Source organism: Archocentrus centrarchus, chromosome 9 (genome assembly GCF_007364275.1).
Source record: "Archocentrus centrarchus isolate MPI-CPG fArcCen1 chromosome 9, fArcCen1, whole genome shotgun sequence".
Classification (NCBI taxonomy): Eukaryota; Metazoa; Chordata; class Actinopteri; order Cichliformes; family Cichlidae; genus Archocentrus; species Archocentrus centrarchus.
In genome coordinates this window covers 6,316,917-6,339,922 of record NC_044354.1, presented here as the reverse complement: position 1 = coordinate 6,339,922, position 23,006 = coordinate 6,316,917, and the positions used below count along the sequence as shown (strand labels likewise).

The window sequence follows — 23,006 nt, the reverse complement described above, 5'->3', positions numbered from 1 at the left end:
TTACCCCTCTGTCCCGCCTTCATCCCGTATTTTTATTTTCCCGTATTTTCAGTTTTCAATTTTCAATTTTTTTAAGCATTCCTGTGCCGCTCCAAACTGAATTATCACTATCACTAGGTTAGTGCCGACAGCCGTAACAACCCCGTAAAAACAACTGGACCTCAGTTGGACTCAGTGTTGCCAACTTAGCGTCCCCCCCCCAGCGAAATCCTCCGCTGTCACCTTATTCTGCGTACATAAATCCTTCTTATTGTGTCCCTTCGTACGCTTTGGCACCGCCCAGACCTCACTTTGACTCCACCCTCCAACCCCCGAACCTCAATCAAACACCTGCCCACCTGCTCCCTCCGCTCCAATCCTCGGTCCTCGCTTCGGCCTTTATCAACCTTTGAGACAGCCGACAGCAGAGTTTTTTTTTTTTTTTTTTTACACAAGTGGGCAACAGTGGACCAGATAAAAGATTTGATTCAGGTGTGTTGGATACGGGACACATCTAAAACCTGCAGGACACTGGGCCATGAGGCCTGGATTTGAGAATCACTGGTCTAGGCCAAGCATTAAAGTTATTAAGTTATTTCATAAAGTTTATTTGTAGTTCTAAACATATTTATGGTGGTTTTTTCTTCACTTTTTGTCTCTCCAAAGATGTTTTTCCTCTCTTCTGCAGCCTCGATTGCAACTACAGTACATCCAAATGAACAATTTTGCAAATTAGGCGATGACGTCATATAGTGACCTCTATTTTCAGCTGCGGAAAACTTTCAGTATTTTAAAATACAAAACTTGACTGGTATGCACTATATACATATGTAGCCGGTAAAGTATACACAGTATGCATTATATGGCTGTGTGTGTTATAAATAGTGTTATAAATAGAAAGGTACATGTCCGCAAGTCCACATTAAAAAAAAAAAAATTAGAAAATCAAATAAAAAGGGTGAACGTAGAATTACATGTTAATATAATCATTCATAAAAACGATAAGATGTATTCATTATGTTTTGACCATTTAATGGTGCGCTGGTTTGAAGTGCCGCGTAGATACTTTGTCGAAACTTACGTATTTCGGGGGTGGGTCGCGGTGGTTTCGGGGGGGGGTTGTTATATCTTCCACGCAGCCAGATATCAGCCTAAAAACTTTGATCCGGTCAGCGCTGGACTGTTGACTTTGCATCATGGCACTTCTCAGAGGTAAACAACCCGATTTATTCAGCAGTTTTACTAAATCAGGCAGGTTTTCTAGCTGAGCTGATTGAAAATGATCAGTATCTAGGACACATTTTTTAATTTGATTTTCTGGATATTTATTTATTTTTTAATCAATCAAGAAATCTCGTTTCCACACCGTCTTACTGCAATATAAGCACAAGGTGGAAAGATGGTACTAGTATTATTTAAACAGCTGCTTCGTCTTGTTATTCTTTTCAGAAATGTAAACATTTAATCAGAAACATTTAAAAGGTTTCAGGATGCTAGTTTATTGTTTTTCTTTATGGCCAATTTTCTGTGGTAAAAGAAAATTATAATAAATGCAGCATATTCTGTGATGTATTTACTAAGTGAAAGTGAAACCCTGCTTTAAATCTGTTTTAATTTTTTTGCATTAATATATTACTCAGACATAAAGCTGTAAAAATATAAAACTGTCCAAGTTAAATTGTATTATTGTGTTTTATGGTTTTGCTATTTGTATTTTTCCCTATGCGTTTACGTAAACACAGCCAGGAAGTGCTGAACTTTCAGCTCCTTATGGTTGTTCAAAAAAGGGCAGAAAACTTAAAAAAGTAACCATGACCATTTGCATAGCAGCTTTCCTGCACAGGAAGTATTTTAGTTTTTCCTCATTATTACAATTACATGAATATGGAGTAAAAGTTTACCCAGAGACATTATCTATAAGGACTTCAGGTCACTGAGCTACTTGATATCCAACATATCAGAAGTTCACCTTCTTTCATTTTGTCAGGTGATCAGCTCGTTTAACCATAAGTATTATTTCAACCATTCATCCACTGCTGTAAGCATTACTCCATTTAAAAGCAAAGTGATCACACATTGAACAGCAATCAATTCTCTCAGTAAAGAGTTTCTACAGTTTGTCACAACAGTTATCTAATTAATTGTTTATGCAGTCCTCCTGAGTGCCTCTTTCTGCTGCTTATCCACTACTTTTAACTTTTTTTTGCTTAAACCTCTCAGTTAGCAACACGTCTGTAGAATTGGTCATTAGTCTCATTGTTAATGTGAAAAAAAAGACTATTCCAAAAAAACAAAACAAAACAAAAAAACTGTCATACATTTTTGCAGTGGCTGTATCAATAAATACAGTTTGATTAATCCCTTCACAAATCTGTTCACACTTATGTGATTTTGCCCCACTTTGGATTTTGGTACTGTTCAAAATAGAAATCATCCCTATTAAGGTACTGGGAACTTTAAACCAGATTTAATTTAATTTATTTATTTTTTACTCAAAATGCTGCTGTATCTTTTTGATCAGTTCTTAGAAGATATGGTTATTGATATAGTTGTTGTATAGTTGATCTTCTGTCATACTTCAGTGATGAGGATTATGTATAAATAATGTAGTAGATGTAAATACTCTGCCAACCATAATGTGCTTCTTCCTGAAACAAATGTCTTGCTCCTCAAATCCCATTTAATGAATCTGATGTTGGATTAAAGTCCTTGTTATTCAGCCCTCACTTTGACACCCTGCTGGATGCAGTGATCATCAAGGAGGAGTACCCACATCCAGGAACATGGAGTAGAAATAATCCAAGGAATGAAGACATAGCAGGAACATATACTAAAGTAATAAAAGCTGAGGCCTGGACTCCAAAGCATGATTTCACCTTATCCAAGTAACTTCAGGGTTAACCCTTATAAGGTACACACTGTCATTGTAACTTATGCTGCAGACCTACTGACTAATCAGTTGACTGGAACATAGTGTCACCATTCCTGGTAGAACCCACAGAACTCTGTGCACAGATGGGAGGCTATAGAGTTCAAGTAAAAAATAGAGACACTTAAACTTAGACACTATAAGCATTAATATGAAAAACACATTGGTCAACATGAACTTGTTGACCAAGGCTGCTTCTGAGTTTTGTCTTTATATCTACTCTTAGACCACTCAACACCACCGTAGAGCCCCAGTAGTATAGTTTCATCTTTGTTTTATACACACACACACACACACACACACACACACACACACACACACACACACACACACACACACACACACACACACACACACACACACCATGAGCCCCAAATGAAGTACTTTCAAATAAATATCCAGGAAAAATAATGTTCACATTACTTACATCATCTACAGTTTTCTTGGGCTGAGGCCTGGAGTTTCGAATGAAAGTGATCCTGCCGATTTTTAACTCGTAGTTGGGAATCCCTCTGTGTGATGAAACAGACAGTAAAGTTACAATAAGCACAGTAAAATGCTTCAATGTTCAGCAACATGTAATAAAATAAAGATCAAACAGGTAAAAACTAAGTGTCATATCATCTGACCCAAAATAAGATGCATGGGAACACAAGTGGAAATCCAGGGAAATCCAGGGTTAACTTGCAAATATATTGAGCTTCATGTGACCAAAGTTATGGATAAGTGTACTGGCAGCAGAGTGGCTGATTTTACAAAGAATTATAAAAATATGAAGGTTAGACACACAGACTGAAAGCAACACAGCTGCTGGATACAAAGCAGTGCTATCAGAGGAAGAGCACTGCAGTCTAGTATTAAAAGTGCTTAATGAATGCACAAGCACTTTAAAAGCTTTGGTCAATGAGATGGGAAATTATTGAATCCAGGAAAGAAAGCAAGCAAAAAATATCAATGTCACAGCTCTATCACTGAGACATCTGATGGACTTTAATCGAGTATTTTATTAAATTGTTTAAAAGACACTTTTAGTTTGTAATACTTTCAGCAGCAGCCTTCATGGTGTTTAATAGTTTGTGTGCAAGTAAAGAATAAATACAAAAATAATTCAAGACAAACTTCGTCTACACCCAAATTTGATATCAGGTCAAAAAGTAAGCAATTCATTGTTCTATAATTATGAATAAATTATCAGCAGCCAATGGTGACAAAGAAAAATAAGGAATAAAAGTTTTCTAAAAATGTAAGGATTTTTGTTTGTTTGTTGTTTTTTAAACTGATCAGCTGGGAAACAAACACATTAGAGGCTGTTTAAAACTTGAGACCCTTCTACTTGCACACAGGGATATTCCTGGAAGGAATATCATGGACGGTGGTTGAGAACAACTGGACTGTGACTGGATGGGAGATGGCAGAGGGGAGTGATGGATCTGGTAGTGAGTGTCAAGAGATGGAATTGTTTAGTGGGAAGGAGGATGGTTGGAATACTGCAAGTAGTGGTAGGAAATGTAGAAAGCATAGGCTGCAAAAGGTATCTTTAAGTACAGTTGAAGCTGATAGTGATCAAGGTACTGTTGCATCAAGGAAACAGAATTAGGAATGTAAGGTGATAATTTAGCTGAGTCAGGAAGGTGTTTCGTTCAGCGAGTGGAACCCGATATTGCTCACAAAAGCAATTAATAAACTGGTAGGAGAAGTCAAAAGTGCTAGGATATTAAGAAGTGGGGCACTATTAATTTACTGCAGGGACAGCACAAAACAGGTTAAGGCTATCAGGTTGACTAAAATGGAAGGTAAAAAGGTGGCAAGCACATTGAGGCCAAGAAGATTGGTGTGGAGTGTGTGGAGTTATCTCTGGAGTGCCCACAACTGTGACAGCTGAGTAGATAAAATAAAATGTAGCAGGGGCCAAGGTGATTGAGGCAAGGCACTTAAAAAACTTCTAGAGGTGGAGAGATGTGATAGTTGAGCTGTGATGCTAAAATTTGAGGAGAGGGTGCCAACTTAAGTTTTCACTGGGTATATGAGTTATGATGGTGGGACTTATATCCCCCCACCCCTCAGATGTTTTAAATGCCAAAAGTAAGGACATATCACTGCGGTGTGTAAGGGGACACAGAGTGGAAGATGGGCGGGGGTGGGGGGCATTAGTATGCAGAAGCAGTGAAGAGAGTGTCCCTTCAGTCAGAGAAGCCTAAACAGAGCATTACAGGTACTAACACAGCTGCTTGTGAAGTGTGTGCCAAAATAAAGAAAGAAACTGATTATAGACAAAAATGATTTTGTGTTATTTATGGTGGATGTTGTAAACTGTACAGCTCAAAGAGACAAGAAATGGTCACATTTGTACAGAACGCAATAAAGTATGGATTACTTAATGTAAATATGGAGCATGAGTCAGTTATAGTTAGGGTTTGGATGGGAGTCGAGAAGGTAACCATTATTAATTACTATAATCCATGTAAAAGGCTCATTAGCGATATATTATACACTGTGGACTAGAAAGAGAGAGCAGATTTCTCCCATATTGGCTTCTCTTCATTGGCTCCCTGTTAAATCTAGAATAGAATTTAAAATCCTTCTCCTCACATACAAGGTCTTGAATAATCAGGCCCCATTTGATCTCAAAGACCTTATAGTCCCATATCACCCCAATAGCACTTCGCTCATAGACTGCTGGCTTACTTGTGGTTCCGAGCATACTTAAGAGTAGAATGGGAGGCAGAGCCTTCAGCTTTCAGGCCCCTCTTCTCTAGAACCAGCTCCCACACTCTCTATTTCTAAGATTAGGCTTAAAACTCCACTCTGTATTTAATCATTAATTATTATTATCTCTGGCTCTCTTCCACAGCATGTCTTTTGTCCTGTCTCTCTCCCCTCAGCCCCAACTGGTCGTGGCAGATGACCCCCCCTCCCTGAGCCTGGTTCTGCTGGAGGTTTCTTCCTGTTAAAAGGGAGTTTTTCCTTCCCACTGTCACCAAGTGCTTGCTTATAGGGGGCCGTTTTTGGCTGTTGGGTTTTCTCTGTATTATTGTAGGGTCTTTACCCACAATACAAAGCACCTTGAGGCGACTGTTTGTTCTGATTTGGTGCTATATAAATAAAATTGAATTGAACTGAATTGTTGGTGGACAGCTGCAGGAAAAAATAATATGGTATGGGGATTTTAATGCACACAACACACTGCGGGGAAGTAGATGCAAATTGCACATGTGTTGAGAATTTTATGGATGGGAGGAGGTTAGTGTGCATTAACAATGGCAAAGGTAATAGGTATAGTAGTCTATTAAATACTGATAGCGCCATAGATCTAACACTGACATCTTCAGAAGTGGCAGGTATTGCTACATGGGAGGCACTTAGTAAAACCACAAATGGTAGTGATCATTACCCAATACTGATTAGAGTAGGTGTAGAAGTTCAACAAGAAGTACTGCAGAGAGCACAGAGGTGGAATTTTGGTAGAGCAAACTGGGAAGGTTTTAAAATGCAGGGGGCAAGGTTAGAAAGAGTGTACCTTGGTGGAACAATAGAATAGAATAGAATAGAATAGAATGCCTTTATTGTCATTATACAGGATGTACAATGAGATTGGAGGGCCACTCCTGTTCAGTGCCATGTAACAGAAAATCAAACTCTCTAAATGAAAATAAAAATATTATAAAAATATTATAATCTAGTATAATCAATATGATCAAGAGATATACAGAAAATAAACAATGTGTAAAATATACAAAAAATAGAATGTATAAAGATATATACATACATACCTACATTGGTGCATCTGTACATTGTAAGAAAGTAAATATGTGTATACATATAATAATGAAGATGATGAATATTGCACTTGGTGAATGAATATTGCACTAGTGAATGAATACTGGATATTACACAATATAGGAATGTTAGATATTGTTCAGTATGAATAATCTAATATTGCACAGAGATGTGGGTGTTGCACAGTTACAGTGGGTGAGTGTGTGAGTTCAGGGTGGTGATTGCTCTGGCGAAGAAACTGTTCTTGAGTCTGTTTGTTCTGGCTTTGATGCACCTGTAGCGCCTGCCAGAGGGCAGCAGGTCAAACAGGTCAAAGCCAGGGTGTGAGCTGTCCTTGATGATGTTCCTGGCTCTGCTGATGCAGCGGGAGGTGTAGATGTCCATCAGGGAGGGGAGAGGGCACCCAACGATTCTTTGTGCTGTCTTGACTACCCTCTGAAGCCTGACCCTGTCTGCCTCAGTGCAGCTGCCGTACCATACTGTGATACAGTAGGTCAGCAGGCTCTCAATGGATGAGCGGTAGAAGGTCAGCAGCAGGTTTGAGTCCAAGTTGTTCTTCCTGAGGACCCTCAGGAAGTGAAGTCGCTGCTGAGCCTTCTTGATAACAGCTGTGATGTTATGTGACCAAGAAAGATCAGAACAAGAACAAGGAGTGTAGTAAAGCAGTAAAGGACAGAAACAGAGCATACTTGAAAAAGCACCACTCAGGTGGCATTTATTTACTATAAGAGAGCATATATATGTGTGTGTGTGTGTGTGTGTATATATATATATATATATATATATATATATATTTTCTTTTTTTAAACCTTTATTTTTACCAGGTAAAATGTTTACCAGGTAAAATGTTTGAGAATCCACTCAATGTGGCATCTACTACAGCTGGGCGATATATCTAGTTTTTTTTTAGAAATATCGATATTGTCATACGCTATATAAGATGAGACGATATTGTTTATATCAATATAGTCTATGTCGCATTACAATCATACTTGTAGATCCACCAGTTCAACTTTCTCTTTTCCCAATTTGTCTCTACACAATTTCACACTGCCCTGCTTCTCTTAAATCATGTTGCTTTTGTTCCAATTATCCCTCCACAAATCTTCTCTCTTTGTCCCCCGCTACAATCTGGCTGTAGCTCAGTGGTTGGTGATGTTAACTCTAAACTAAAATGCTTCTTTTTTTCTAGGTGTATTTATTGTAGCTGCCAAGCGCATTCCATTTGGTTCCTACGGTGGAGCACTGAAGGAGCACAGTGTAATAGACTTGGCTGTGTATGCAGCCAAATCTGCCCTCGCTGCAGGGGGTGTGGCCCCAGAGCTTGTAAACAGTGTCATCGTGGGAAATGTCATTCAGGTACTAATCACACATACAACACTGCATGAAAAGGCACAATGTTACATTAATTATATTAATTATAAATGTTCTGACTACTGTTGTCTCTTACCTTTTCTTTTTTTGATCTACTTACCTACTTTCAGAGCTTAGCCGAGATGCCTTACATCGCTCGTCACGTGAGTCTGAGGTGCGGTGTACCAATCCCAGTGCCTTCTTTCACTGTGAACAGACTGTGTGGCTCTGGTTTTCAGTCCATCATCAGTGGAGCTCAGGTAAGCACTAAACTAATGTAAAAAAAAACAAAAAACTGTCAGACACAAGATTTTTTTCAGGTATTTACAAATGAGGCACAGGGTAAATTAAATCATAGAGGAGGGGTTGGCCAAAGCAGAAAATTATATATTGAATGTCTTTCTATCAACATACAAACAAGAAAGTATAAGATATAAGATAATATCTGGACTTCACAAGCGCTTTTAAGAGTCCTCAGAGCCAAACACCCAACAAATTAAAGAGAAATGTGAGGCCAAAATAGTTATATCTGGAGGAGAATGGAAAAGTCACAATGAAAAACTACTCTTCCACATACCTGCAGGGAATTTGGGTAAAGAAATGTCATCAGGTTTGATATTACTCCTGCTCAGAAAAAAAGTAACATCAAGGTGTTGGAACAAATTGTTGGAGGGTATGTGGATCATAAGCAGCTAATCATTACTATTTTTTTTAAATGTCTAAAACTCAAGCCATTTTTGGAGTGAAATCGAAACATGTTTAGAACCTGTATTTAGGATCATAATTCTATTTGACACCTGACAGTGTATCTGTGGCGCCTCAGTATAAAACATTTAAACTAAAGAGGCAAATACTTAATGAGAGTACTACTTTTTGGAGGGGAAAAAAGATCTGACAAGGCAGCGTCTACAATCTAATACACCACAAATTGGAGGCTTGATAAAAATCATTGTACACTCTGTATGACAAATAAAGGCATTCTATTCATTCTATTCTCTATTTATGAAATCTACGTAGTGGGAAGATTGTCCTTTTCCTTAAAACCCCCTCAGCCAGATCATGAATAAGACTGGCTACAGATACCAATACCGACTAATAAATCTGCAAACAACATGGCATCAAGCTGTATGCCAGGAGTGAACAAGACATTGATTAACTTACTCACACACTAGGATCTAGAGCAACAACATCAGAATGTCATTTGGAGTGGAGAAGTATAGTTGGATGGTAACAAAGAGAGGGATAGGTAGTCAGATTAGGTAGTCAGGGGCTTGCACTACCAGAAGGCAATATATACGAGATATCGATTCACTGATCCACACCAGTAGGATCTACAGCCTTTCAGACTAGAGCAGTGTAGCTGGATGGTAACAAAAAGAGGAAATGTAGTGAGAACTGAGCGGATTGCACTACCAGAAGGCAACATTGCAGACACTGAAGACAGCTACAAGTACCTTGGAATCCCACAGGAACCGTGAAGAGGCCACTTGGAAATCTGCAACCACCAAGTACCTGCAGAGAGCAAGTTCTGAGGAGCCAGCTGAATGGGAAGAACAAGATCTGCACAATCAACACCTATGCCCTGCTAGTCTTCAGATACCCTGCTGGGATAATAAGCTGGAGATGAAGGAGGAGATAGAAGTCACTGATATCAAGACAAGAAAGCTCCTTAACATGCACGGAGGGTTTCACCCCAAATCCAGCACCCTGAGGCTGTACGCTAAGTGTAAGGAAGGAGGCCGAGGACTAGTGACTGTCAGAAGCACTATTCAAGATAAAACAACAAGGATCTGTGAGTAGATCAGGAAGATGGGCATTTTGTTTTTTGTGGGTTTTTTTTTTTTCTTGGAGAACGTCTACATGAAGTATATACTACATTGTCTTAGCAGACTATAATTCAATGGATATAATCTAGGCTGTACACTTATGTAGTTTTGTTCTGCATTGCATCTTTGCAAATCAAAAGGGAATTAAAAAAAAGGGAATAAATGTGTCAGGTACAAATGGCAGAATAAACGGTTTCATTATTTGTAACTCAGCAACAGGGCACGATTTGAGCCTGCACCAACCGCCACACGGGATACATGGTCGCCTGCTCATGCCCTAAGCCACCCTGGTGCCCCAGAATTAGCACCTCTAAGTCTGAGCCCATGGTCCTCAGCTGGGAAAGGGTGGAGTGTCCACTCTGGCTCAGGGACTAGTTGCTGCCCCAGTTGGAGTAGTTCAAGTAACTCAGGGTCTTGTTTGCAAATGATGGGAGAAGGGAGCAGGAGATTGACAGACAGATCAGGGCTGCATCTGCAGTGATGTGGACGCTGCACAGAGCTGTCATGGTTAAGAGGGAGCTGAGCATGAAAGTGTCAATTTAGCAGTCGATCTACGTCCCTACCCTCACCTATGGTCATGAGCTTTGGGTAGTGACCGAAAGAACGAGATAGCGAATACAAGCGGCAGAAATGAGCTTCCTCTGAAGGCTGGCTGGCTGGCTTAGAGATAGGGTGAGGAGTGCAGTCATTCAGGAGGGGCTCAAAGTAGAGTTGCTGCTCCTAGCCTATCCCAGCTTTCATAAACTTAAAGGCAGGTTGCCAGCCAGTCACAGGACTAACAAATAGACCACCATTCCCACTCACACCTATGGGCAATTTAGAATCACCAGTTAACCTAACCCCACTAACTGCATGTCTTTGGACTGTGGGAGGAAACTGGAGCACCCAGAGAAAACCCATGCAAACTCCACACAGAAAGACCCGGGCCAAGGTGAATTCAAACCCAGACCTTCTTGCTGTAAGGCAACAATGCTAACTGCCATGGCATCGTGCTGCCCATCACAAAACCATCATCAAAATGATCATTATATGTCTTATCCTTTTTTTTTTGCTGCTCCAAAACAAAACACCTGTCGCCTTTTGTGTTTGTAGGAGATTTCCCTCAGGGAGTCAGAGGTGGTCCTGTGTGCAGGTTCAGAGAATATGAGCCAGGCTCCCTATAGTCTTCGCAACATGCGATTTGGTGCAAAATTTGGAGTTGATCTAGAGGTTGGCTTTTTTTTTTTTTTTTAACTCTAAAATCTGATCTCTGAACACTTGATATAAATATACATGACCATAATTACAAGCTTTAGTGTTAGACATGAACTTTAACAAAAATATAAACCTCTCTTCATCTGCCTGCCAGCTAGAGGATGCTGTGTGGGCTGCGCTGACTGACCTGCATATCAAAGCCCCAATGGGCATCACAGCAGAAAATCTGGCAGAGAAATACGAGATCACCCGAGAAGACTGTGACAACTATGCATACCAGACTCAACAAAAGTGGAAGGCAGGTAAGGCAGATCCTGGTTTTTGATACCTTTTCATGGTCTGCCTCATTTTAGGCAGTATCAGTTGCTGTTTGAAGCCAGCTGAGTCTTAAACTCTAAGCTTTAACTGCATTCTGTTAACAGCTCATGAGGGTGGTTACTACACAGCAGAAATTGCTCCTATTGAGGTGAAAACTAAGAAAGGCAAAGAGCTCATGACTCATGATGAGCATCCTCGGCCTGAAACCACACTGGAACAAATGGCCAAACTACCTCCTGTCTTCAAAAAGGAAGGGACCGTTACTGCTGCTAACACCTCTGTGAGTTTATGCTTGAGGTGCTGACTATTGTCAAAGACCTGAGATTATGAGGTTTTCTTTATAAAGTCAGACAAGTGATCTGCTTTACTTGAAACAACAGTAGTCACTATGAAAAACTGAACTTTTTGATCCAGTCGGATCCCTTATTTCTACTCTCATCTTTGTTTCATTAATCTTTTTTTTTTTCATATGATTCTGGGACTTTTTTCTACACTCACACTTGGTGTAAAAAGACATTAAAATATGTTTCATTATAAATTTTGTCCAACTTCTCCCATAAGGGCAAACCTACTAATTTAATCTATCTTCTCCATCTCCAGGGTATATCTGATGGTGCTGCTGCTTTGGTGATTTCAAGTGAGGATGCTCTGAAGGAACACAAGCTCACTCCCCTGGCCAGAATCGTGGCCTATCATGTGACAGGTTGTGACCCAAGCATCATGGGAATAGGTTAGCAACACTGCTGTCTTAAAGATGTAATCTGGTCACATTGGATTAAAAGGAATGATTACCCAACCTTTTTTATGATAAGAATTTCAGCTTTCCTTTACTCATTTTAGGTCCTGTCCTAGCAGTCACAGAAGCTCTTAAAAAAGCCGGTTTGACTCTCAGTGACATGGATCTGGTGGAGGTTTGTTACAGTTACAAGCTTTTTTACTATATAATTATTCTTTTGTAAGTAAAAGCAGTAATGCAACTACCTAAAAATACTCAATTATGAGTAATAAATGCTTTTGGCAACTCCCTTATTCACAAGGGGTCACCGCAGCACTTCCTGGCTTCCCGGGATCAAACTAAGATCTTTTATTTATTAGGCACTTCTGACTATTGTCACTAAAATGTACATAATACAGTTAGGTCATACATATTTGGGCAGTGACCCTTTTTAAAAAAAAAATAAAAAAAATACCTTCATTCCACAAGGCATCAGGCTCCTGAACTCCAACCTGAATTGATGGACTTGGACACACACAAGATGGACTGACATGCACACATGATGGACTCTGATACACACACACATGCATACATTATAGACTTACACATACACACACATTTATTTAGCTATTTCATTGCACTGCTGTGACTGCACTACTGCAACCTTGCACAATATTGCAGTTTGCACATTCTGTTACCTTGCTGCTAGAACCTACACTGCTAAATATATATTAATGTAATCCTTCATTGAACTGTCTTCTTCATTCATTACTTTTTAGAATAGGAACTTCTGTATTTATTGAAGTGTGGGGAGTTTTTTTGTTTGTGGTTTTTTTTTTGTGTTTATTACACACTGTACTGTCTTTGTCTTGTACTTTTTGTTCTATGTAGCACTGGTCCCTGGAGGAAGATTATTTCAAAATGTACTTTATCTCTGACAATAAAACCTTAACAGCAAATATGAGGTGGCTGTAGCTCAGGAGGTAGAACAGGTCACCTACTAATCGGTGGTTCGATCCCTGGTCGCTCCAGTCAGCATGCCAAAGTATCCTTGGGCAAGATACTGAACCTTAAGTTACGACCATCAGAGTATGAATGTGTGTGAATGCTAAATAGAAAACACTTAAGCTTAGAGAGAAGTGCTTGTATAAATATTGATGAATGGATGTAAAGCAGAGTGCTCAACATACAGCAGAAAAACACTAAATAAGAGCCAGAACATCTTTGTCCAACAAATTATAGGCCTAGCTTTATGTCATTATTCTATTATTCATACTGTTGGACCTGGTTATGGTGGAGGTTGCTTTAATTACTTTTTGATGGGTCAAGCAAGAGAAAATGATTTTTGCTGCTTTATTTTGCTAGTTTGGACGTCCAATATTTAAGGGAACCCATGTGAAAGGTGTTCCAGTTACAGTCTCTTTTCTAAGGGGTCATCAGACAAAAAAGGTGGAATAAAATGGTTTAAGCATGTGTGTGTTTAATTTGACCTTATTATGGTTTTTTAAAATTTAACATAGAATGCAACCTTTCTCATTAGAAACTGGGGTAATTATGTAATGTCCTCTCTAATTTGTTTATTTATTCAAGAGGTGAATACACAGCGGTGTCTTGCTTTGCACAGGTGAATGAAGCTTTCGCCTCTCAGTATTTGGCTGTTGCTAAGGCTCTAGGACTGGACCCGGAGAAAAGCAATGTTAACGGTGGAGCTATTGCCATTGGTCATCCTCTCGGGGCTTCTGGAGCACGCATCACTACTCATCTGGTGCATGAGCTCAGGTAGTGTACTCATTTAGTGGTGCATGCTATGTTATATAATAAGGAGATTTCTGTACATTGTATTAAGTGGCTTTGAATAATTCTCTTACTTTCTGACAGGCGGCGAGGAGGCAAGTATGCCATCGGGTCTGCCTGTATCGGCGGTGGTCAGGGCATCGCCATGATCATTGAAAAATGCTGAGAGAAGAAACTGCCAGCATCAGAAGGATTCCCACAGAAGAATGACCTCCATGCAACTGCACCGTCCAATCAAATGTAAAATAAAATACAGCTGATACATGCTAAAAGGAATGCATTTCCACATTTTCATGAGAAAATGTACGCTAAACATTTCAGACTAGAGTTGCCTGGGAAGTCCAGTAAATACTCAATCTTTTCTTGTTTCCCAAAGGTGCCTAGAATACAGTGCTTGGTCCTTGGTGATGGTAAAATGTGTAGCATATTATAACAATGCAGTTTGTACTGAGAGTGAGATTTGATGGAACTGGTATTTGCCTTAAATGTTCTCAGTCACTCTACTATCAAGGTTTAATGTTGTCAAAAACGTCCTTGTGGTGGCTCTGGCATAAACTGATTTTGTACTTCAAAGAATCTGAAATAAAATGTAAAAGCTGAAAAGAACAAAAAAAAAAAAGGAAAAGTGTGACATTTTTATGGTGAGACTCTGGTTGCAGCTGCAGCTTTCCCCCCAGTTTTTCTGCTCTTGAATGAAAGCTCTTAGTCAACAGACAAGATTTGTTTTTATTTGCAATTCTCAGAGAAACTGCAAAGAAACCAAGAGCTACATATCAGACTCTACATGGATCAGTCAGCATTTTAAATACTAAATTGTGTTAACTGTTTAAAGTGTTTTAAGGGTTGCCAGGAAAGAGCCTCTCATTTCTAGAAAGAAGATGCTGCACAGCTTAGGTTTGCAAAGCTGCATGTGGACAAATCCCAAGACCTCTGGATCAGTGTCCATTGGACAGATCAAACTGGAGACATTTGGCTACAATCCACAGCACTATGTTTGGTAAGATCCAAGCATGTCAGCACAAACACCTCATATCAACTGTCAAGCACAGAGGTGGAAGGATGATGCATTGAGCTTGTTTTGCAACCACAGGACCTGTGCTCCTTGCAGTTATTGAGTTGAACATGAACTCTGTATATCAAAGTTGAATGTGAGGCCATCAGTCTGACAGCTACAGCTTGGCCCAAGTTGGGTTATGCAACACAACAATTTACAACCAAATGACAAAAAAAGGAAAAAAACTAAAAGGACATTCAGTAGAGCCTGCCAGGGGCGGTTCTAGGGGCGGGGCCACAGGGGCATTGGCCCCATCTGAAATCTGATTGGCCCCCTGAAGTGCCCCTGTCCTGTCACTCATGTGTCCTTTGTCCGAGAGCGAGGATCAAATTATAGGTGGATGCAATTCCATGCCAAAACACCAGTAGCGCTAATGAGCCAAATAGGAATGTCCAACGTGAATAAAGCTTACAGAAGAAAAAGAAGATTTGAACAGCAACCAATGCCAGTCTACATTTTGAGGAGTTTGTTGGTAATGATAAGTCATAAATCCCTTTTTACTCACAGCTGCCACATAGCTTAAGTCTGACAAACATTAAATTAAGAAGCAAAGTTAGTTAAGAGTAATGTTAACTGACGCCCTACTTGTGTTTGGACATGAATGTTAGCATTTCACTAATTCATGTAATACTAATTCATGTACTTCTTTGTAATTTGCATTTGTGTGCTAACATTAACTATAATGTTTGGCAGTGATAGAGAAGAATATGAAAAGAAAGGGTCAGTCTCAGGCGGGAATTCAGCAGTTTTTGAGCAAAAGAGTGAGTCTCCATAAATTACTAGATCACAAAAACTAAAAATGTATTTTATTGGCTTTTAAAAACTGTAAAACATGAAATTGTATTTTTATATAGTTTGGATATATTTTATTCAGTTTATGTACCCTTTAAAATACCAAACCAAATTGTTACATTTTTAAATATTTTTGGTGACCTTGATCTTTCACCCTGAAAAAAAAAAAAAAAAAAAACGTTCTGGGCCCCTGAGGAATATTTCCACAAAGTTTCATCAATTTTGGTTCAAAACTATTTGAGTTATATTGCTTACTAACACAGACAAACAAACAGGGGTAAAAACATAACCTCCCTCCACCTGTTAGTTGGTGAGGTAATGAAGGTGTTACAATGGCCCAGTCAAAGTCCAAATCTCAACCCAGCTCAGTGAGCTGAAGCAACATTTTAAAGAAGAGAGGGCCAAAATTTCTCCACAGTGACGCAAGAGACTGAACTGGCAAACGTTGGGATGTCTGGTCAACATTTTGGGATTCCAGGGCGCCCACAGATCCTGTGGGGCGCTCAGATGAGGGAGTTTCCCACATGGGGCCAGCTGATCCTGGACTCAGGACAGTTTGTGTGTGTGTGTGATGTTTGTTGTCCTCTTTTTGCCTTTAAAGCATGCAGATGGGCCCCCAAGCTGGGGCCCATCTGCATGCTTGATACTAACCTCTGCAGTGGGGGCGGTGGGCCTGCCTTCCCTGCCCTGTGGTCAGCTGTAGGGAACAAAATGACTAAAAGTGTCATGTCCTGGGCCGTTGGCCCAGCGTTTTGTGTTAATTTATTTCCTGAGTTTGTCCTCCCTGTATGTTTGTCATGTTCCCAGTGTTGTGACTTGTCTGCGTGTTCCTTGGTTTATCACTTCCTGTTTTATTTTGCCAATGTGATTTCCTTGTGCTTTGTGTTTAGCTTTGCTTCCCCTGTGTAATTAGTTTCATTTGCCTCACCTGTTGTTCCCTGCTGTTTCCTCTTGCCCTGATTACCCATTGTGTATTTAAGCCCTCAGTTTCATTTGTTCTCTGTCGCGTCGTTGATGTTGTGTGCCCGTGTGTTCCTGTGCTCCCTGTGGTTCCCCTTCGTCTCCCTTCTGAACGGTTTTTGTATTGTTTTTTCCCGTTGAAATAAATCCCTTTTAAGTTACGCTGACTTCTGGAGTCCTTTGTGTCAGCCATTCCTCGCCTGTTTCCTCCCCGGCCATGACAGAACGACGCGACCATACTAAAGACCCTGCAGGCTCCGGCCGCTACAACGGCACTCGCCTGGCGCTGGGGGGACCAGCTTTTTTGAACGGTTCCCGGCGACGCCGCTCACCGCCCCCGCCTGAACCGCAGGTCTGCCGCGTGGGCGGACTGTTTTTGGCGCCGGCCGCTCCCTCACCTGCCTCTCCGTTCGCTCGCCCCTCTTCCCTCTCACAGACGGAGCAGCAAGGGAGGGGGAGGGATTCCCGGCAGCTGCGGGAGGAGTTTTTTCCGGCGCCGCGTGGTATAACGCCGCGGCTATCCCAGCCGTCTGCACAGCCGAGTCTACAGCCCGCTTCCGTGGGGTGGAAGTTTAGCTCTCAGCAGCAGAAAGAGCAACTTCAGCCCGTCATGTACTCTGCTGCTTCCTCCCTCTCAGAGGAGAGCAGGAAAATTCTGATTCGAAGAGTGGACCGATTATGCTTGGACTTGTTATCTGACCCGTGTAAGGAGGAACAGGAAGTCATCACCACCAGGCTTCAAGACCTGATTGCCAGTTTCCCTTGGCTGTTGGACCCCTTGCACGGGTTAGTGAAAGACTTTGTAATCACCACCCTTCACCTACAACCAGCACCACAGACCACTGCTGCAGCCTCTCAGCCACTCCTGTCAGTTCCCTTAGCTTCTTCCCAGTGTTCCCAGTCAGCTGTAGCTCCAGCTCCCCCTCAGTCGCAGTGTTCCCAGTCAGCTGTGGCTCCAGCTCCCCCTCGGTGGCAGTGTTCCCAGTCAGCTGTAGCTCCAGCTCCCCCTCGGTGGCAGTGTTCCCGGTCAGCTGTAGCTCCAGCTCCCCCTCAGTGGCAGTGTTCCCAGTCAGCTGTAGCTCCAGCTCCCCCTCAGTGGCAGTGTTCCCAGTCAGCTGTAGCTCCAGCTCCCCCTCAGTGGCAGTGTTCCCAGTCAGCTGTAGCTCCAGCTCCCCCTCAGTCGCAGTCCCAGACCCCTCAGTTAGCTCCAGCTCCCTCTGCTCACCCTGCTCCAGCTCCCTTAGCTCCAGCTTCCCCTGCACCCGTACCTGTTCCGCGGGTGGGGGCAGCCACGGACGGGCTGACCTCTGCACCCGTACCTGTTCCGCGGGTGGGGGCAGCCACGGACGGGCTGACCTCTGCACCCGTACCTGTTCCGCGGGTGGGGGCAGCCACGGACGGGCTGACCTCTGCACCCGTACCTGTTCCGCGGGTGGGGGCAGCCACGGACGGGCTGACCTCTGCACCCGTACCTGTTCCGCGGGTGGGGGCAGCCAGGTCCAAGCCTTCGCATCAGTTTTTTGCGTTAGCTGCAGCAGCAGGGTCTCGGTCAGCCTCAGTCGCTCTCCCTCGCCTTCAGTCAGCTCTAGCTCCAGTCGCTCTCCCTCGCCTTCAGTCAGCTCTAGCTCCAGTCGCTCTCCCTCGCCTTCAGTCAGCTCTAGCTCCAGTCGCTCTCCCTCGCCTTCAGTCAGCTCTAGCTCCAGTCGCTCTCCCTTGCCTTCAGTCAGCTCTAGCTCCAGTCGCTCTCCCTCGCCTTCAGTCAGCTCTAGCTCCAGTCGCTCTCCCTCGCCTTCAGTCAGCTCTAGCTCCAGTCGCTCTCCCTCGCCTTCAGTCAGCTCTAGCTCCAGTCGCTCTTCCTCGCCTTCAGTCAGCTCTAGCTCCAGTCGCTCTTCCTCGCCTTCAGTCAGCTCTAGCTCCAGTCGCTCTTCCTCGGTCCCCAGTGTCAGCTGTTTCAGTGCCCTCTCAGTCAGCTCCCTCTCAGGCCCCAGTGTCAGCTAGCTCTCGGTCTGCTTCCACGCAGCCAGATCTCCCTAGCTCACAGCCCGCTCTCTCTGGCTCCCGGCCTGCTTCCACGCAGCCAGTCGTCTCCCGGCCTGCTTCCACGCAGCCAGTCGTCTCCCGGCCTGCTTCCACGCAGCCAGTCGTCTCCCGGCCTGCTTCCACGCAGCCAGTCGTCTCCCGGCCTGCTTCCACGCAGCCAGTCGTCTCCCGGCCTGCTTCCACGCAGCCAGTCGTCTCCCGGCCTGCTTCCACGCAGTCCCCTGCACCTCTGCTATTCCTCGAGCAGCCCCTGCTGCTCAATAAAGCAGCAGTGTGCCCTGTTCCGCGGTCCCAGCCTACGCATCCGGTGCCTCACTATGTAGGCCCCGTTCAGCCCATGGGCTCAGCTCACTCCAAGCCGATGGGGGTCTCCGCTCATTCCGAGCCGATGGGGGTCTCCGCTCAGTCCGAGCACTCCGCGCCAGAGGGCCCCGCTCAGTCCGAGCCGATGGGGGTCTCCGCTCAGTCCGAGCCAGGGGGTCCCGCTCAGTCCGAGCCGATGGGGGTCTCCGCTCAGTCCGAGCGCTCCGCGCCAGAGGGTCCCGCTCAGTCCGAGCGCTCCGCGCCAGAGGGTCCCGCTCAGTCCGAGCCGATGGGGGTCTCCGCTCAGTCCGAGCGCTCCGCGCCAGAGGGTCCCACTCAGTCCGAGCCGATGGGGGTCTCCGCTCAGTCCGAGCCAGGGGGTCCCGCTCAGTCCGAGCACTCCGCGCCAGAGGGTCCCGCTCAGTCCGAGCCGATGGGGGTCTCCGCTCAGTCCGAGCGCTCCGCGCACGAGGGTCCCGCTCAGTCCGAGCCGATGGGGGTCTCCGCTCAGTCCGAGCGCTCCGAGCCAGGGGGTCCCGCTCAGTCCGAGCCGGTGGGGGTCTCTGCTCAGTCCGAGCGCTCCACGTCACCCGAGGGTTCCCCACCAGAGCCCGGGGTCGCCCTTCTCCGCCGCCGCATGCCCCGCGGTCGGCCTCCAGTGTCTGCTCCCCGTCGCCGCCGCCGCACGCCCCGCGGTCGGCCTCCAGTGACTCCCCCTCGTCGTCGCCGCCGCCGCTGGGAGCGCGGTCGGCCTCCAGTGACTCCCCCTCGTCGTCGCCGCCGCCGCTGGGAGCGCGGTCGGCCTCCAGTGACTCCCCCTCGTCGTCGCCGCCGCCGCTGGGAGCGCGGTCGGCCTCCAGTGACTCCTTCTCGTCCTCGTCGCCGCCGCCGCTGGGAGCGCGGTCGGCCTCCAGTGATTCCTTCTCGTCCTCGTCGCCGCCGCCGCTGGGAGCGCGGTCGGCCTCCAGTGATTCCTTCTCGTCCTCGTCGCCGCCGCCGCTGGGAGCGCGGTCGGCCTCCCTCGTTGGGATTTTGCTTTGTGGCCCCTTGGCCTCTGCGGCCTCCTGAACTGTGTGTTTTTTGTTTTTGGATTTCCCACTGACTCCCCTGAACTGTGGACTGTTTTTTCCCCTGCTGTTTTTTGTTTTGTCATAGCTCCTGGACTGTTCCTTGTTTCGGCCCCCTGTTTTGGACATTGGAGCTCTCCGGCCTTGTGCCGTCGCTTTTTGTTTCATCCGGTTGTTTTTTTTTTTTGCTTCTCGTCCCTGTGTTTTGTTCTTGTTTGGACTGTGTTGCCTCTGCTCTGCCTCATTTTGATGCCCCCTGTTGGACTGTCTCCGGCCTTGTGCCGTCGCCTTTTGTTCTGGTCCTGTGTTTTTGTTTTCTTCCTGTCCGGGTTTGATTTGTTTTGTTCACGCCCTGTGATTTCTGTTTTGCTCCCTGTCTTTGTTTTTGTTTCGGGCCCTCCCTCCTGGTCCCCCGCCTCCCGCCCTTGTCTGGTTTTGTTTCTGGTTTTGGCCGTCGGGAGCCGGCCTTTGAGGGGGGGGTACTGTCATGTCCTGGGCCGTTGGCCCAGCGTTTTGTGTTAATTTATTTCCTGAGTTTGTCCTCCCTGTATGTTTGTCATGTTCCCAGTGTTGTGACTTGTCTGCGTGTTCCTTGGTTTATCACTTCCTGTTTTATTTTGCCAATGTGATTTCCTTGTGCTTTGTGTTTAGCTTTGCTTCCCCTGTGTAATTAGTTTCATTTGCCTCACCTGTTGTTCCCTGCTGTTTCCTCTTGCCCTGATTACCCATTGTGTATTTAAGCCCTCAGTTTCATTTGTTCTCTGTCGCGTCGTTGATGTTGTGTGCCCGTGTGTTCCTGTGCTCCCTGTGGTTCCCCTTCGTCTCCCTTCTGAACGGTTTTTGTATTGTTTTTTCCCGTTGAAATAAATCCCTTTTAAGTTACGCTGACTTCTGGAGTCCTTTGTGTCAGCCATTCCTCGCCTGTTTCCTCCCCGGCCATGACAAAAAGTCCAAATTTACAACTTATACAATGCAAAACTCTGCATAGAATACATTATACAGGACAACGAAAGTTCCAAATGGGCCCCAGACACTCAAACATATGCACCCACTGTTCAGGCGGCCATGCTGAGAATTACATGCATGCTATATGGGCTTGCATGCCTGTTCAGAGGTTCTGGGAGACGATATGTGAAGACCTATCCACATGGTTTAATTCCAGTATCCCAGCCTCACCCAAACTGTGCATCTTAGGTGATGCAAGTAAATTAGATATGGAAGCAAATACATCACATTTAGTTTATAAAAATCTATCCTCATGAATTGGAAATCAAAGACTGATTTATGCGTTACTATAGGGATTTACTTTTAGATCACATTAGTCTAGCAAGAATGTCTGCCAACTCACTGCAGTGAGTAGGGTTCCCACACCCTGATTTCGTACGCCCTGCCTGGGGTGGGGACTGGCTAGTGGTTCGGGGCTGGGTTGGCTGCTTCCCCAGGATGCCACTGGCTTGGTGCTGGTACCTGCTCGCCCACACTTAGTGTCCATTTAAGGTTTTTGTGTGTGTGTATGTGTGTGTGTGTGTGTGTGTGTGTGTGTGTGTGTGTGTGTGCATGGGTGTGCGACTGGCATATATGTGTGTGTGTATGAGTATATGACCCTCGTGTGTGTGTGTGTGTGTGTGTGCGTGAGTGCGTGAGTGTGCGCATGCGCGCATGTATAGACAGCTGGGCCTGGGTTTGTGGCTTGGAAGGGTGCGGAGGATGGGAGCGAAGGGATGAAGGGCCATTTCAACATAAAGTTTTCTACCGCTATTTCACTGAATGGTGTATATTACATGAGAAAAGTGACGCAATTTTCAAGACTGCAAATTAGGTTAGGCTCTAAGACTGAACTTACTGCTTTGTATCAATTCATAATGGGGTGGCTGTGGCTCAAGAGGTAGACCAGGTCACCTATTAATCGGTGGTTTGATCCACAGCCCTTTGACTGTGAGGACTCTGTCGGGGGTTTCCCTCATTTCTAACGCAGCATGATTGTTTACGTGTGTGTGTGTATCTATCTATCTATCTATATATATATATATATATATATATATATATATATATATATATATATACATTTTCTTCCGCTTATCCGGGGCCGGGTCGCGGGGGCAGAAGCCTAAGCAGAGAAGCCCAGGCTTCCCTCTCCCCAGCCACCTCCTCCAGCTCATCCGGAGGGACCCCAAGGCGTTCCCAGGCCAGCCGAGATACATAATCTCTCCAGCGTGTCCTGGGTCTACCACGGGGCCTCTTCCCGGTGGGACATGCCCGAAACACCTCACCCAGGAGGCGGCCAGGAGGCATCCTAATCAGATGCCCGAGCCACCTCAACTGGCTCCTTTCGATGTGGAGGAGCAGCGGCTCTACTCTGAGCCCCTCCTGGATGGCCGCACTCCTCACCTTATCTCTAAGGGAGAGGCCAGCCACCCTTCGAAGGAAACTCATTTCTGCCGCTTGTATTCGCGATATTATTCTTTCGGTCACTACCCAAAGCTCGTGACCATAGGTGAGGGTAGGAACGTAGATCGACCGGTAAATCGAGAGCTTCGCTTTTACGCTAAGCTCCCTCTTCACCACGACGGACCGGTGCAGCGTCCGCATCACTGCAGAAGCAGCCCCGATCCGCCTGTCGATCTCCCGTTCCCTTCTCCCATCACTCGTGAACAAGACCCCGAGATACTTAAACTCCTCCACTTGAGGCAAGAACTCGTTCCTGAGCCGGAGATGGCACTCCACCCTTTTCCGGCTGAGGACCATGGCCTCAGACTTAGAGGTGCTGATTCTCATGCCAGCCGCTTCACACTCGGCTGCGAACCATTCCACTGCAAGCTGGAGGCCCCCCCCTGATGAAGCCAACAGAACCGCATCATCTGCAAAAAGCAGAGATGAGACTCTGAGGCCACCAAGGAAGAAGCCT

General features: G+C 44.7%; 1 protein-coding gene across 1 annotated transcript; it reads left to right on the top strand.

The window, feature by feature from the left end:
* Window positions 1–1,143: 1,143 nt before the first annotated feature.
* LOC115786056 (3-ketoacyl-CoA thiolase, mitochondrial-like) lies at window positions 1,144–14,476 on the top strand. The gene is made up of 10 exons (XM_030738067.1): window positions 1,144–1,191; window positions 7,878–8,044; window positions 8,170–8,298; window positions 10,957–11,073; window positions 11,213–11,360; window positions 11,481–11,656; window positions 11,977–12,106; window positions 12,217–12,287; window positions 13,716–13,870; window positions 13,970–14,476. Exons 1-10 carry the CDS (start codon window positions 1,176–1,178, stop codon window positions 14,049–14,051), a joined length of 1,191 nt encoding a protein of 396 aa, XP_030593927.1. The 5' UTR covers window positions 1,144–1,175; the 3' UTR covers window positions 14,052–14,476.
* The last annotated feature ends 8,530 nt before the right edge of the window (window positions 14,477–23,006 follow it).

Excerpts from the sequence above, each read along its gene's own strand:
- LOC115786056 (XM_030738067.1), top strand. Across the intron at positions 8,299-10,956 it reads CCATCATCAGTGGAGCTCAG|GAGATTTCCCTCAGGGAGTC; the intron begins GTAAGCACTAAA and ends TTGTGTTTGTAG. Across the intron at positions 12,288-13,715 it reads GTGACATGGATCTGGTGGAG|GTGAATGAAGCTTTCGCCTC; the intron begins GTTTGTTACAGT and ends TGCTTTGCACAG.